This window comes from Mesoplodon densirostris, chromosome 2 (assembly GCF_025265405.1).
Source record: "Mesoplodon densirostris isolate mMesDen1 chromosome 2, mMesDen1 primary haplotype, whole genome shotgun sequence".
Taxonomy (NCBI): domain Eukaryota; kingdom Metazoa; phylum Chordata; class Mammalia; order Artiodactyla; family Ziphiidae; genus Mesoplodon; species Mesoplodon densirostris.
In genome coordinates, this window is record NC_082662.1 from 124,585,348 (window position 1) to 124,599,838 (window position 14,491).

At 38.9% G+C, this 14,491-nt stretch overlaps 2 protein-coding genes across 4 annotated transcripts in view; one reads left to right on the forward strand and one right to left on the reverse strand.

Annotated features, from left to right (window-relative positions):
• The window catches only part of TMCO1 (transmembrane and coiled-coil domains 1), a 47,323-nt gene extending 39,324 nt beyond the window's left edge, over window positions 1-7,999 (reverse strand). For 2 of the 3 annotated variants that reach the window (XM_060090866.1, XM_060090868.1), the window contains exons 1-2: window positions 7,772-7,999; window positions 7,286-7,363 (exon numbers count right to left, since the gene is read on the reverse strand). In XM_060090866.1, the coding sequence (XP_059946849.1) occupies window positions 7,286-7,363; window positions 7,772-7,841 (148 nt within the window). In that variant the 5' untranslated portion in view covers window positions 7,842-7,999. The remainder of the gene's footprint in view (window positions 1-7,285; window positions 7,364-7,771) is intronic. The other variant, XM_060090867.1, reaches the window with a different exon arrangement.
• Window positions 8,000-8,112: 113 nt separating this feature from the next.
• Window positions 8,113-14,491, forward strand: part of LOC132483116 (protein piccolo-like) — a 46,863-nt gene continuing 40,484 nt past the window's right edge. Inside the window, exon 1 of the mRNA XM_060088371.1 lies at window positions 8,113-8,155. The gene's annotated coding sequence lies outside the window, so the exon portion shown is untranslated. The remainder of the gene's footprint in view (window positions 8,156-14,491) is intronic.

Genomic DNA, 14,491 nt, shown 5'->3' on the forward strand with positions numbered 1-14,491 from the left:
TGCAGGAGACACGGGGGGTTTGAGCCCTGGTCCGGGAAGATCCCACATGACGCAGAGCAACTAAGCCCGCAAGCCACAACTACTGAGCCCGCGTGCCACAACTACTGAAGCCCGCACGCCTGGAGCCCGTGCTCTGCAACAAGAGAAGCCACCACAATGAGAAGCACGTGCACCGCAATGAAGAGAAGCCCCTGCTCGCAGAAACTAGAGAAAGCCCACACGCAGCAATGAAGACCCAAGGCAGCCAAAAATAAATAAATAAATTAATTAATTAAAAAATAAAGGGAGATCCTTCTCTAAAAACAAAAAAAAGAAAGAAAAGAAATGGAGATATCAGAGTTGACAAAAATAATAGACGTCTACTATGAAACACATTTTTTGCCCATGACTTGGTATTGCTGCGTTCTGAATTACAGAGTTGTCAAACAGTTTACAAATTACTCTAAAAGCTTTATCCTGTTGCACTGTAAACTAAAGAAATACATCATACTTTACAATAATTTGTACTTAATAAATGCTCTCAAATAAATAATTTTGTTACAAGAATCCAATTACATATAGTACTTTAATTTTTCTCATTTACTGAAGTGTTCTTTCATTGGTCTATGTTATTAAAGTGACACAATGAAAAAAGACTTACTGACATTTAGAGCACACTCATAAGTCTAGTGACCAACTAAATCAAACAGCTTGGTACCTTTACGAAAGCATCTTTTGCCAAAGGCCCCACCACCATAGGACAGTTTTGTAGGTAACACCAGTATTTTCCAAATAATGCCTTGGATCAGATCTGCTCAAGATACGAAATCTACACCTAATTCTGATTCAAATATATTTATATTTCTTTGTATTCCTCAAAAACCCTACAAATTTTTTTGAGGTTTTAATTATTTTATTTTTTTCATTTCATTTTATTTTCTTTTACATTTTGAGCCTGTGCTTCCCATCGCTTTATTACAGAACAAAGAGTAGATGCAATAGTAAGGCTTCCCTTCAGTTTGGTTTATTACTATTGATTGGTTTGTTCACTGAAATGTGTGAAAATATTTAGTCACCTTAAATTCATTATTAGCTATCAAAGTTCAAAATGTACTGATTGATTCAAAATTGTTTCAATAGACAGAAAATTTCTACTTTTTCAACTGTAGCTGCCTACTTATTTATACTCATAAAGGATTTTTGTTTGCCTGAAGTTGTAAATAGATTAGATTTTTATATAAGTTTAAAATATCAGGTAGTAACTATTTTAATAGTCTACAAGTTGGTGATCATCCAATGAGAGCTGTCACTGGAAAACATTTTAAAGAACAGATACATGTATATGTATAACTGAAACACTTTGCTGTACACATGAAAGTAACATAACGTTGTTAATCAACTACACTCCAATACAAAAATAAAAAGTTAAAAAAATAAATAACCAAAGTAAAACACTCATTTATTTTAAAGAGTCAGTTTTAAAGATAAGCAGTGGTCTTATGCTTGCCCCCACTCCCTATTTCCTTCATTTCAAAGAGCAACTACTTTTACCTTTTAGCTGATTATTTTGATATTTATCCCTATATTCTTTTTTTTTTTTTCTTTTTTTTTTTTTCAGCACCGGTGGCTTGTGGGACCTCAGTTCCCCGACCAGGGACTGAACCTGGGCCATGGCAGTGAAAGCACCGAATCCTAACCACTAGACCACCAAGGAACTCCCATAAAGTTTTTTTTTTCCCTTTTTTCTTTTAACCCCTATATCTTGAAATAAGCTAGTTACATCATAAAATCCATTGTTATAGTTGTAATTTTGGTTAAATGTGAGTTCAACATTTATAAAATTATGACCGTGAAAATACTGTTCACAGGTAATTTATGTAGCAAACGATTTAACTTCCTGCAAGTTTTTCCTAGATTTATGGCATTTTAAAATTTGTTTGGTTGTCTCCATACTTACCATTATTTCAGCACCAAATTCTTAGTTAGCTGTCTAAATCTTTCCTGTACAAAGTCAGATCATTAGGTATTATAAATTTTCCTGAAGAAGTTTCTGCTAGCACCCTCTTAGAAGCTCAGCCTCGTGCACAGCTGACATTCCTAAGAATGTCAGATCTAAATCTGCCTTCATCATCGTCCAGGCGATTCCCTTCACCTGAGTCCTGTGTTGGAGCTCTTGTTTCCTGGAGTTCATATCTTCCTCTTTTTTTTTGGTTTACTCATTTGTCTTGGTGTAGTGTATTTTCCAATAGTTGGCTGAGATAAAATTTTTTAAGGCCTTGCATATCGGATAATTTCCTCAAAGGATCCTTTATATTCTGTCATTTCCATGTGACACTTTTTTATAGTTTCCATCTCCTGAAAATCCCCATCTGTTCATGAATATTGTCTACATTTTCCACTAGATTCTTTAACATGCTAATCATAGTTATGTACAAGTTCTACGCCTGGGCCATCTCTCTCTTTTTTTTTTCTTTTTTTCTTTGGTCACACTGCACAGCTTGCGGGGGAGCCAGGGATTGAACCCGTGCCCCCTGCAGTGGAAGCGTGGAGTCCTAACCACTGGACCACCAGGGAATTCCCATGGGCCATCTCTAAATTTGGTCCCTACAAACTTTTCTTGCCTAGATCCATACCAAATTTTGAACATAGAGTGTCAGAAGGGATTATGTTTGCAATTAAGACGTTTGTTCAAAGAGGGAATTTACCTTATTTCTTCCTATTAAATATCCCATGCTAAATAATAGTTATCCATTTGATTACAAATATCTAGAAGACAGTATCTATGCCCGTTCATTGCGTACTGCACTCATCATGGTGACCTCTACGGCGAGCAAGCAATCATATGTGTCAACTGATCATATAAATGAAAATAATACATGCTTACTGAGTTCTTGTGTTTTTTTTTTTTTAATTGAAGTATAGTTGATTTACAATGTGTGAATTTCTGGTGTACAGCAAAGTGATTCAGTTATACATATATACGTAAGTTCTTTTGCAGATTCTTCTCCATTATAGTTTACTACAAGCTATTGAATATAGTTCCCTGTGCTATACAGTAGTACCTCACTGTTTATGTTTTTATGTATTTTATATATAGTAGTTTGTATCTTCTAATCCCAAACTCCTAATTTATCCCTCCCCCCACCCTTCCCTTTTGATAATCATAAATCTGTTTTCTATGTTGTGCATGTTCACTGAGTTTTGATAGATTACTTGAAATAGAGGACCTAAGACCATAAGAAATGCCATGAGACATTTCAATTATCACCAACCTACCTCATACTTATCTTCAAAGCAAGCACATTAGTCAATTATATTAAAAAATACAACTATGGAAGCTTTGCCTGGCAACTATTACTTTGAATTTAGGTGTCAGGTGAAGGAGACTTAACTTCTATAATACAGATAACTAGAAACAAGGCAATTAATTGTGGATACTAAGGAAGCCCAAAATCTACAAAGCAAATTCATATAAGTATTTAAGGTATGAGAATATTAATCCAAACAAATTCGAAACTAAAGGTCTTTTGTATCTCATAAGACTACTCCATGATACATGTGATATGAAGAAATCTGTCTTTGGATGCCACTCCATGCTGGCTAACTAGTTTATGATCATAGCAGAACAATTCCTCACAAAGAATACATGTGATGTTATGTTATAGAGATCATTTATTCTTTAAGCTATTCAACATGCTTTTATCAAGTAGTGAATCTGTGCCAGGACCTGTGTTAAGTGCTAGAGATACAAAGGCCTTTGCCCTCATAGAAATTACAGTTCAGTTGGGGAGAGGACATTATTTGAATAATAATAATCATACATAGAAAAAATTGTAATTATGATAAGTTCTCTAAGGAGAAGTATCTAGATAAATTAAGGTCCATGATCCAAAGATTTGATCCTGCTGGGGAGACTAAATAAGGCTTTGAGATCTGAAGAATGAGTAGGAGTTTATTAAATAAATGAGAAGGGAAAATTATTCCAGACAGAAGAAAAAGCAGATACAAAAGCCCAGCTCCATAGTAGGAAAAAGAAAGATTAGTTCAGAGGATGGCTAGAGAATAGAAAGTAGGGAAAAACATGACGCAGATGTGGTCGGAGAGGGAGAGAGGGAGGTACCCGACCATGCTAGACCTTGTAGGCCACACCTTTGTCCTCAAAGCAATGGGAAGAAATTGAGTGTTTTAAGAAGGGCAAATAACACAATCAGATTTGTGTTTTGAAAAACTACTCCGGGTGTTACTGAACAGAATACATTTGAGTGGCTGCAGGTGGAGCAATGAGGAGGCTATCACAGTAAATCAAATGAAATGTGATAGAAGTTTAGGCTAAGTGATGGTGGTGGAAATGAAGAGATGTGGAAAGATTGAAAACTCTTCAGGAGGACAACAGTATCAGGGGTTGAGAGTGGACTGCACATACAGGGTGATAGAAGGAAGTATTTGAATCGACAAATATTTATTAGACATTTACCATGTGCCAGCCACTTTTCTAGGTGCATGGGATACATCAGTAAACAACAACAATTAAAAAAAAAAAAAAGAACCCTGCCCTAGTGAAGCATTCATTGTAGCAGATGAATGAAAACAAAACAAAACAGCAGGATAAGGAACATGAGGAGCGGCAGTGGTACAGGAGGTAGGCTGACTGCAGTTTTAAATAGGGTGGTCAAGTTAAGACTCACTGAGGTGAGCTGTGAACAAAGATTTGAAGAAGATACAAGGGTTAGGTAAACAGATATCACAGAGAAGAACATTCTAGGTAGAGGGAACAGCCATTAAACAGGTCCCAGCACAGGAGTGAGGCTGATGTGTAATAAGGAACAGCAAACAGGTCAGTGAGGGTGGAGCAGAGTGAATGAGAGGGAAAGAAGATCAGAGCCGTAACAGGGGAGCTCTGTAGGCCACTGTAAAAACTTTGGCTTTTCCTCCGAATTCAAATGGGACACCATCACAGAGTTATGAGCAGAGAAGGGACATGATCTGCTATACTTTTAAAAAGATTATTCTGGCTGCTATCTTGGGAACAGATTACAGGGAAACACGACCACTTGCCGGAGGCTATCACAATAATTCATGCAAAGGATGATGGTGGCTGGGACTACGGTAGTTAGCAGTGGAGGTGATGTAAAGTGGGCAGATTCTGGATATATTTGAAGGCAGCCCAACAGTACTGGATGTGGGCTGTGAGAGAAGAGTCAAAGATAACTACACAAGGATGACGTCCTTATGTCCTACACAAGGACAGGATTACCACTGACCAAGACTGTGATGGCTACAAATGTAGCAGGCTTGGAAGTGAGGAACAGTGTTCAATTTGGACAGGTTGGGTTTGAGACATACATTAGACATTCCAGTGGAATTAACAAGTTGATAGTTGGATATTTGAATCTTGCATTAGCAGAGAGGGCTAAGGATATAAATTTGGGGGTCACTGGCAAATAGAGCACATAAATGAGTTCATTAAGGGAGTGAGTATAGAGAAAAAAAATAAATTTTGGGTCACTCCCAACAACAGGAGGTCAAGAAGAGGAACCAAAAAGGAAACTGCAAAAGAACTACCAATTGACAAGGTAAGCGCAAAACCAAGAGAGTGTGGTGTCCTGAAAGCCAAATGAAGAAAGTATAGTAAGGTTTCTGGCTTGCACCATTGGAAGCAAGGAAGTACCATTCACCGAATAGGAAAATACTGGAAAAGGATCACATGTGTGAAGGTAAAGATAATGAGCTTGGTTTTAAATATGTTGAGGTGCATTAACAACATTGAATAAATGAAGGAACAGTAAACCGTAACTTAAAAGGCCTGAATTTGGTTTCTAATTCTTTGTTTGCTCTGAGACATTAATACATCATTTAACCTTTCTGAGTCTCAATCTCCTTTTCTAGAAAAGGAGAATAATTTTACACAAATGACCACAAATTGTTACTATGTGGATATTAGAAATGGGATGTTGTCAGAAAGAAAACTTCAAACTCTTATGAAGACATACAGAAAAGTCATAGAATACAGAAAGTCACAAGAATTTTAAGATGTGAAAGTTAGAGTTAATCTTTATAAGAAGGAAAAGGAGACTGAAAACCAAATCAAGCTTGTAAGGAACCATTCACATTATACCTATAGCAGCCCCCTCAGCTGTATCCTGTGGAATTCCTGTTTTATTTCAAAAACAACAAACTTGACTTGTTCTTAACCTTTTCCTCAAATACTCCTTCAACCATCAGACCCAAATGAAAGTTGGCTTATCCCTGAAGACACCACTTACCTTGATACCAATCATTATGACCTGTTGTTCTCCAAACACACCTTACTAGTTAAAATTTCCCTATTTTGCACATATGCTATTTCCTTTGCCTGGAACTCCTTTCTCATCTCATCCTCTGTCCAAATTCTAACTACGCATGAAGTACTGCAAGGCAATCTGCATCAAAAAAGGCTTCCATGGCCCCTCACAACTGAATGGGGTCTCTTCTTTAGAACCACCACAGCACATAAGTACCTCTCTTGTCAGTCACTCCACTGAGGTTTGTATTACGTATTCTGCATAAAAGTCTTATATTTCGGGACTTCCCTGGTGGTGCAGCGGTTAAGAATCCGTCTGCCAATGCAGGGGACACGGGTTCAAGCCCTGGTCCGGGAAGATCCCACATGCCACAGAGCAACTAAGCCCGTGTGCCACAACTGCTGAGCCTGTGCTCTAGAGCCGCAAGCCACAACTACTGAGCCTGCGTGCCATAGCTACTGAAGCCTGTGTGCCTAGAGCCCGTGCTCTGCAACAAGAGAAACCACCACAATGAGAAGCCCACGCACCGCAACGAAGAGTAGTCCCCGCTCGCCGCTACTAGAGAAAGACTGCACGCAGCAACGAAGACCCAATGCAGCCAAAAATAAAATAAATTTATTTTAAAAAGTTTTCTTTTAAAAAAAAGGTCTTATATTTCTAAACAGACTTCAATTCTAGTCAGATTCACCTTTGTATTCCTATAAAGTTTTTATATCAGTTGATGCTCCTAAAATATGTACTGTGAACATGCACTCAGTGAGCCTGATGTGTTGAAACTGTTTTTAAAGGATGTTGCCATACTCACATTTTTTTTTTTTTTTTTTGCATTACGCAGGCCTCTCACTGTTGTGGCCTCTCCCGTTGCGGAGCACAGGCTCCGGACGCGCAGACTCAGCGGCCATGGCTCACGGGCCCAGCCGCTCCGCGGCATGTGGGATCTTCCCAGACCAGTGCACGAACCCGTGTCCCCTGCATCGGCAGGCGGACTCTCAACCACTGCGCCACCAGGGAAGCCCCATACTCACATTTTTTGCTCTGTTTTTCCACTTCTGCCTTCAGTCTCTTGTACTTGTCTGTCCTGTAAACCAGGACCCAGGTTATACCTGAAACATTAAAAGCAGCACGCTAATAGAGAAATGTTTGGAACGGTCACAACAGCCTTTATTAGTGGTTACCGCTGGATAAGAATGGATTTCAATTTTTTGCTTTATATTCACCAATAGTTAACTTTTTTCAAACGTTAAGACAACTGAATCTTCAACCAAAACTGTGACACGATACGAAGGTGTCTTCACAAACATCCAAGTAAAACCTCCCCTAGACCAAAGAAACCTCGGCAATCGATTCCACACTACCCCTCCCGCTCCTGGAGGTAAGATTCCCTGGAATGGAGATGAACCCCACTCCCATCCCCGCCAAGGCTCGCGACCTCTCCCTAGGCTCGAGGGACCCAGGGCCTAGGATCCTTCCCTCGGGGACTGATCAAACGTCAGAGAAGCAGCCGCTCTCACCCTCGGCGAGCAGAGCCGTGCACACGGAGATAAACACGATGAGCAGCGTGTCTGCGAACATGGTGCTCATCTTGCGCTTCAGTCTCTGCACTCCCACCCGCCAGAGGGTAAGCGCTCGAAAGCCAGGGAAAGTGAAGCGAAAACGACTTTCCTAGATTTCAGGAAAGCCGAGTGACACACCGACTCTGTAAGCCTGGAAGCTTCACTTCCGCTTCCTGGGCGCAGCGCCGGAAGTGCTCCTCCTGGCGTGTCGCGCTACCGCGAGAATCCCGAGGAAACAGAGCTGCGTGTTTCTGGGGCTTACGGGCTGGCGCTCAGACCGAATCTCGCGAGAGTTGGAACTGAAGCAGCGGAAACGGAGTTACGGTGGCGGAACCTCGTCCGGTAGCGTTTGCCCGCGGTGGTGGGGGTTGTGTGATTTTTTCTCGCCCAGAGTCCACTTGTTTTGACTCGTCTGCGTTTCTGTCTCAGCCCCACATCTAAGGTCGAGTAGGTAGTTTAGCGTAGGTTTACGTAAAGTGGGGAGATTGATTTCCGCACACACGTACCGAATACCTGTGTTTAGATGCCGGGCCACGGATTTGGGGCGCGAACGTCAATGAATCGTGGGCCGCTGGCTTCCAGGCACTCACATCCTAGTAAAGGAGAAAAACTTGTACATACGGTGTGATTAGGGTTTTAATAGAGGTATGACCAGAATGCTGCGGTGACCCGGTTGAGGGGATGGTCAGAGAAAGCTAGTAAAAGGAATTGAAGCAGTCGCTTAGAGAAGTCTGAATGCATTTGTAGAAAGCATAGCCTTTCCAGGCAGAGAGAGACACGGTGCTTGAAAATACCCGGTGTGTAATAGAGCAGTGAGCGGTGTGTCTTGAGAAGGGGTCCTAAACCCAAATACCCATCATGGTCAGGTATAAAGTATTTTACACTGGGTGGGCGTAAGAAAATGGTGGGAGGTACTATGATGAGCAAGGGAGCACTAACTTTATCTGAAGGGAACAATTGATCAACCAATTTCCCTCGGAGAATGAGCACCCAGTTTCCAATACCTTCCCATTTTTCAAGAAAATCCAAAAATCCTGATTTTATGTGAATTTTTAAAAGTTCGGTCTATAAATGCTGGTAACTCATTAAATTTTAAAATGGGTAGAGAAATTGTCTCATTAGCTTGGTTTCAGCCTTTTCAGCTTTTCCAGACTGTGTCTATGTGAGCGTGTAGGAAAATCTGGAAGCTGGCTGAACTGTTTCCCCTTGACCTGTACTCTCTATCGGTTTTTTTTCTTTCCTCCTAAACTCCAATGCATTTTATTTATAATTTTCCTATAACACTATATTTGGCCTTTATTAGTCATATGTGCATTTCTTGTCTCCTCTTTACACTTAGTGGCAGAGACCCTGTTTCCTTTTAACAGACATTGAGCTTCTCTTCATGTGTCAGGATCAGTGGTAGGCACTGTTAAGGTTGGAAAGAGTGATTAAGATACTACTCCTGACTTCCTTGTAAGTTATACATAATAACAACATATACTAGAGGTGTCAAATGAAAAAAATCGCACAACCTGAAAGTTGGGAGTTACATTTTATTCCGCGCGGACTTTTCTGAGGCCTTAAGCCCGGGAGGCAGCCTTTCAGCTCTGAGACACTGCTCCAAAGAGGTAAGGGAGGAGCAAGGATATATAGGAGTTTTTGCAACAAAAACCAGGTAGTTGGCAATCAAAAGATTACTGCTAATTGAAGAAAAACCAGACATCTCAAGGAATTTAGCTGTGTATGGGAAGATGCAAGAGTTTGGGCTTATTGAAATCCTTCCTTTGATATGCACCTTAACTGTCTAGGGCCAATATCCAGTTTTTTACTCCATCCTGAATCCCCTCAGGTTGCACCATTGGGGACAGCTGCAGTGGCTGACAGCTTGGTGACCAGCAGCCTGTTTGTTTTTCTCTATCCTGAGTTGCCTCAGGGCTGATGTAGTGGCTGATGGCTTGATGGCCACAATATCCTATGTTTGCTGATATGGCAGGTGACATTTTACATCCACAGAGGTACTCATAAAATGTTATGGGAGCACAGCTGAGGGCAAGATAGGTTCTATCTGGAGGAGTTGGAAAAACTTCATCCCACTTGAACTATTCAACTTCTATGGTTTTTATTCAGCTTTGTATCACCCATGGTAAATATTGAGGTGCAACAGAGCATGACCTTTGAAGTAAGGCTTGGTTTTCTTTTTCTGTTTTTTTTTTTTTCTTTTTGGCCATGCCACGAGGTTTCTGATTTGAACCCAGGGCCCCAATAGTGAGAGCACTGACTCCTAACCACTGGACCGCCAGGGAATTCCCCAGACCTGGTTTTCAATTCTGGCTTTGCCACTTAATAGACAGCAGTCCTTGAGCATATTGTTTAACATCTTTTTTTAAAATTAATTTATTAATTAATTTATTTATTTTGGGGTGTGTTGGGTCTTCGTTTCTGTGCAAGGGCTTTCTCTAGTTGCAGCGAGCGGGGGCTACTCTTCATCGCGGTGCGCAGACCTCTCACTGTCGCAGCCTCTCTTGTTGCAGAGCACAAGCTCCAGACACGCAGGCTCAGTAGTTGTGGCTCACGGGCCTAGTTGCTCTGCGGCATATGGGATCTTCCCAGACCAGGGCTCGAACCCGTGTCCCCTGCATTGGCAGGCAGATTCTCAACCACTGCGCCACCAGGGAAGCCCTGTTTAACATCTTTGAGCCTCAATTTCCTTGTCTATAAAATAGTAATAGCATCAGCTACATGAAACTGTTAGGAAGATTAAATTAGAGTAATATTATAAAGCATATAAAACTGTTTGTGGCACACATAGTTGATCAAATCCAGCATGCTATTAATTAGAAGATGCACTATTATTTTATGTACTACTAAGAAAGAAAATAATTAAACCATGACACACCATTGATTGTAAGATGCATCCCATCCAAAGGTTTAAAATATGGGGGGAAAAGTCTTACAATCAGTGAAATACAGTAATAAAAAGCATTTCAATTATTCCTATGTTAATATTTACTATAGAACTGTCTGCTAGGATAACATTTCCTTCTCTAGGGCAACAATATCATGACCCTAATGCCCTTTGTTGAAGAACAGTGATAGAGGCAATTCAGTGACATCTTTACTACATGCTACCAGATTCCTTTATCGTATCTCTAAAGTCTCATTGTATTAATTTTTAGATTTCAAAGTTTTCTCCATGAGGACCACTCTCCAAAAATTCACTGTCCTGCTCCAATTTCTCTGACTACTATAAGGCTTTTGTACTGGGACTTCCTTTCACTATTCTCTAGGGTACGAGTCACTGTCTCCTGGACCCACACGTTCCACCTTAGTTTATACTTTTTTTATGTTGTGGTACAACCTCAAGTAACTTCCTGTGAAAGGTAAATTGGAGCTAAACTTCAATGTTCTTACATTATTAGTAGTAATAATTAAGGATAATAATACCATTTTTTAAACAAATATTTAGTACTAGGTGAGGCATTGTAAAAGATTATGAGAGAAATTAAACCTCTTCTCATAACTGACATATGAAAGGATATGGTCTTTAGGTTTGAATCGTAATCCTACTTCATGTAAACTGTATTACTCTATCAAGTTAACTTAGTTTCTCTGAGCCTCATTTTTTTTTTTAACCTATGAAGTAGAGGTAAAAATACCTACCTTCCAGAATTACTGTGAGGTTTGTATAGGGTTGAGAACAAAATTCTGGAGTCAGGCTACCTGTCTTCAAATTTTGGCTTCACCACTCAATATAATGTGCAATTTCAGGCAAATTATTTCACTGCACTGTGCCTTGGTTTCCTTAAATGTAAAATGGCATAATACTAAGTCCAAAGTTTTTTTTTTTAATTATTTGAGCAAAATATTTAGAATGGTACCTGGCTCATAGAAAGGTCACAATAAGTGTTAACTGTTATTGTTACTGGTTCTTATTAAACCACCTAGCACATAATCCTTGAACTAGTTTTTTCTCATTCTATTCATTTTCCCTGTCATCTTGCTTTCTTCAGTAGCTTCAGTTACCATTTATCCACTGATAATTCATGAAATAATATCTGTAGCTCAGGTTTCTTTTCTGATTCTCAGACCTAGTAATTTAACTACCAACTGGGCATTTCTGTTTGGATATCCCAGACTGAACCTATCCAGTTCTTTCACCCAAACTCCAATTTTCCCTTCTTCCCTTATACTTAGCAATCCAAGTGTTCATAGATGGATGAATGGATAACCAAAATGTGTCCATATATATATATATATATATATATATATATATATATATATATATATATATAAAATTCAGTCTTGAAGAAAATTCTAACACATTCTACAATGTCGATGAGCCTTGAAGACATTACACTAAGTGAAATAAGCCAGTCACAAAAGTATGAATACTGTGATTCCACTATGAGGTACTTAGAGTAGTGAAATCCATAGACACAGAAAGTAGAATGGTGGATGCTAAGGACTGGGGAGGGGAGAGAGAGGAGAGTTATTGTTTAATGGGCACAGAGTTTCAGTTTGGGAAGATGAAAAAGTTCAGGAGATGTATGTGGTGGGTGATTATTGCACAACAATATGAATGTACTTAATATCACTGAACTGTACCCTTAGACATAATTAAAATGGTAGGCTTGATATTGTGCATATGTTACCATAATTAAAAAAACACTTTTTTAAGTTGGACCATATCTAGAGGATGTGGATCAGCAGAATCTTTTAGTCATTTCTAGTGGGAGTATAAATTGGTACAGCCTCCTTTGAAAGTTTGTCATTACCCTGTAAAGATAAACATTTGGAAACCCCTTGACCTACCATTTTGCTCCAGGTACATACCCAAAAGAAACCTGAAAAGTACCAGGACATACACAAGATTGTTCATATGAGCATTCTCTTTAATATCAAAATCTGAAGACAACCCAAATGCCCATCTACAAGTAGAAGAATAGATAAATAAATTAGAATATATACAGCACTCCAAATGAATTTATTACAGTTATATGCCATAATGTGCATTAATCCTAGCAATATAATATTGAGTGAAAAGAGTAAGTCTGTAAGAATTACATACAGCATGTGATAGACTTCTTATAAAGTTAATAACTTCTAAGCTGCCCCCCAAAACTGTTTAGGAACATATATATATAGATGTATAGATATATATACCTGTGATATTAAAAAGAAAAGCAAGAATGATGATTTAGATAGTGTTACCTTGAATGGGAAGAGGCTGGGTGATGCAGTGGAGGGTCAAAGAGGTGAATGTAAATGTAAATTCATGTCCTAGTTTTCATGTTGGTGGTGACTTCATAGATATTTGTTTTATTTATTTGGTTGTTTATTTATTGGCTGCACGGCTTCTGGGATCTTAGTTCCCCAACCAGGGATTGAACATGGGCCCTCAACAGTGAAAGCTCAGAGTCCTAACCACTGGAACGCCAGGGAATTCCCCTGTTGTATTATTTTAAATGAAAGAATGAATGAATGCTTGAGAGCCTTGAATGAACCGATGGTGAGAATGTGTCATGAGCCAAGAATAATAGTGAATCTGATTTTCTGCATCTGAGCCCAAAAGTATTTTATCTTTTTACATTCAATTCAATATCTCTTTGATACAAGTAAAGAAAAGAAAGGGGGGGGAAATAATCTTTTAAATTACTTGCTATCAAGAAAAAATGATACTCTAGAAAAATGTGTCACATTTCTCTTGTGGCTTCAAGTACCCTCTGATTGACTGTCACTTTTGCCTGGGCACATCCCAAGTGTAGAAGATCAGTGATAGTGGAAAGACACCAAAATATCTTGATTTTGGATGGGAATTTTGCAAAATAAGCAGTGTTTGTTTTTAAGAAAATTAGTCTGCCAGCTTTACATAGGATAGATTTATTTGGAAGGGAGATTGCAGTCAGGAAAACCAGCTATCAGGCTATCATCATGATTCAGTTTTCAAGTGAGGAAGCCCTGAACTAAATAGTATCAGCAGAAATTGACAAGAGAAAATCCAAGAGAGTTTTGAAGGATGAAATAGTAATTCTTAGAATTAAATAAAATGAGGTGAACAAGAAGACTTCAGTAATTCTAAGGTTTCTACCAGAGTCATTTCTAGGTGTATTGTGATCTAAAGCTTATACAATTCTTGGGCTCTTTTTACAAAGAACAATATGGAATTACATGTCAAAATTAGGTACAAAAGTGAATACTTATTTACTTATTTAAAAGGGGCCAGCTCAAGTGAGGATCCCAAAAGCTTAAGTTTCTTTCATTAATTTCATGGTAAATCTGTCTCTGTATTTTGACAAACCTGATGTAGAATTCTGGGAAAAGTAGCCTTTTAAGAGCGGATAATATAAAAAATTTGGTTTTGACAATAAGCTTTGTAATATTAAGAGTTAGAAGGGACCCTTGAAAATGCTTAAATACCTAAACAAGTCCACATTCCTTTTCTCACATGTGAGTCTGGGCTGTCTTTAATAGAAGCCTAAAATCTGAGGTGACTTTTCCCATTAGAAATACACATTGTCGTGCTTACTCAGTATTCCTATGGTAGATTCTTGGCTGATAATTCACTTGTACTCACTACTTAGACTCTTACCCACCTTAGTAATTCACTTTGCTGCCAAAAAGTCATTGATTTTATTCATGGAGAAACATAAATACCATAAACAATACTATTAAATGTTCATAGGTTCATTTCTCTGA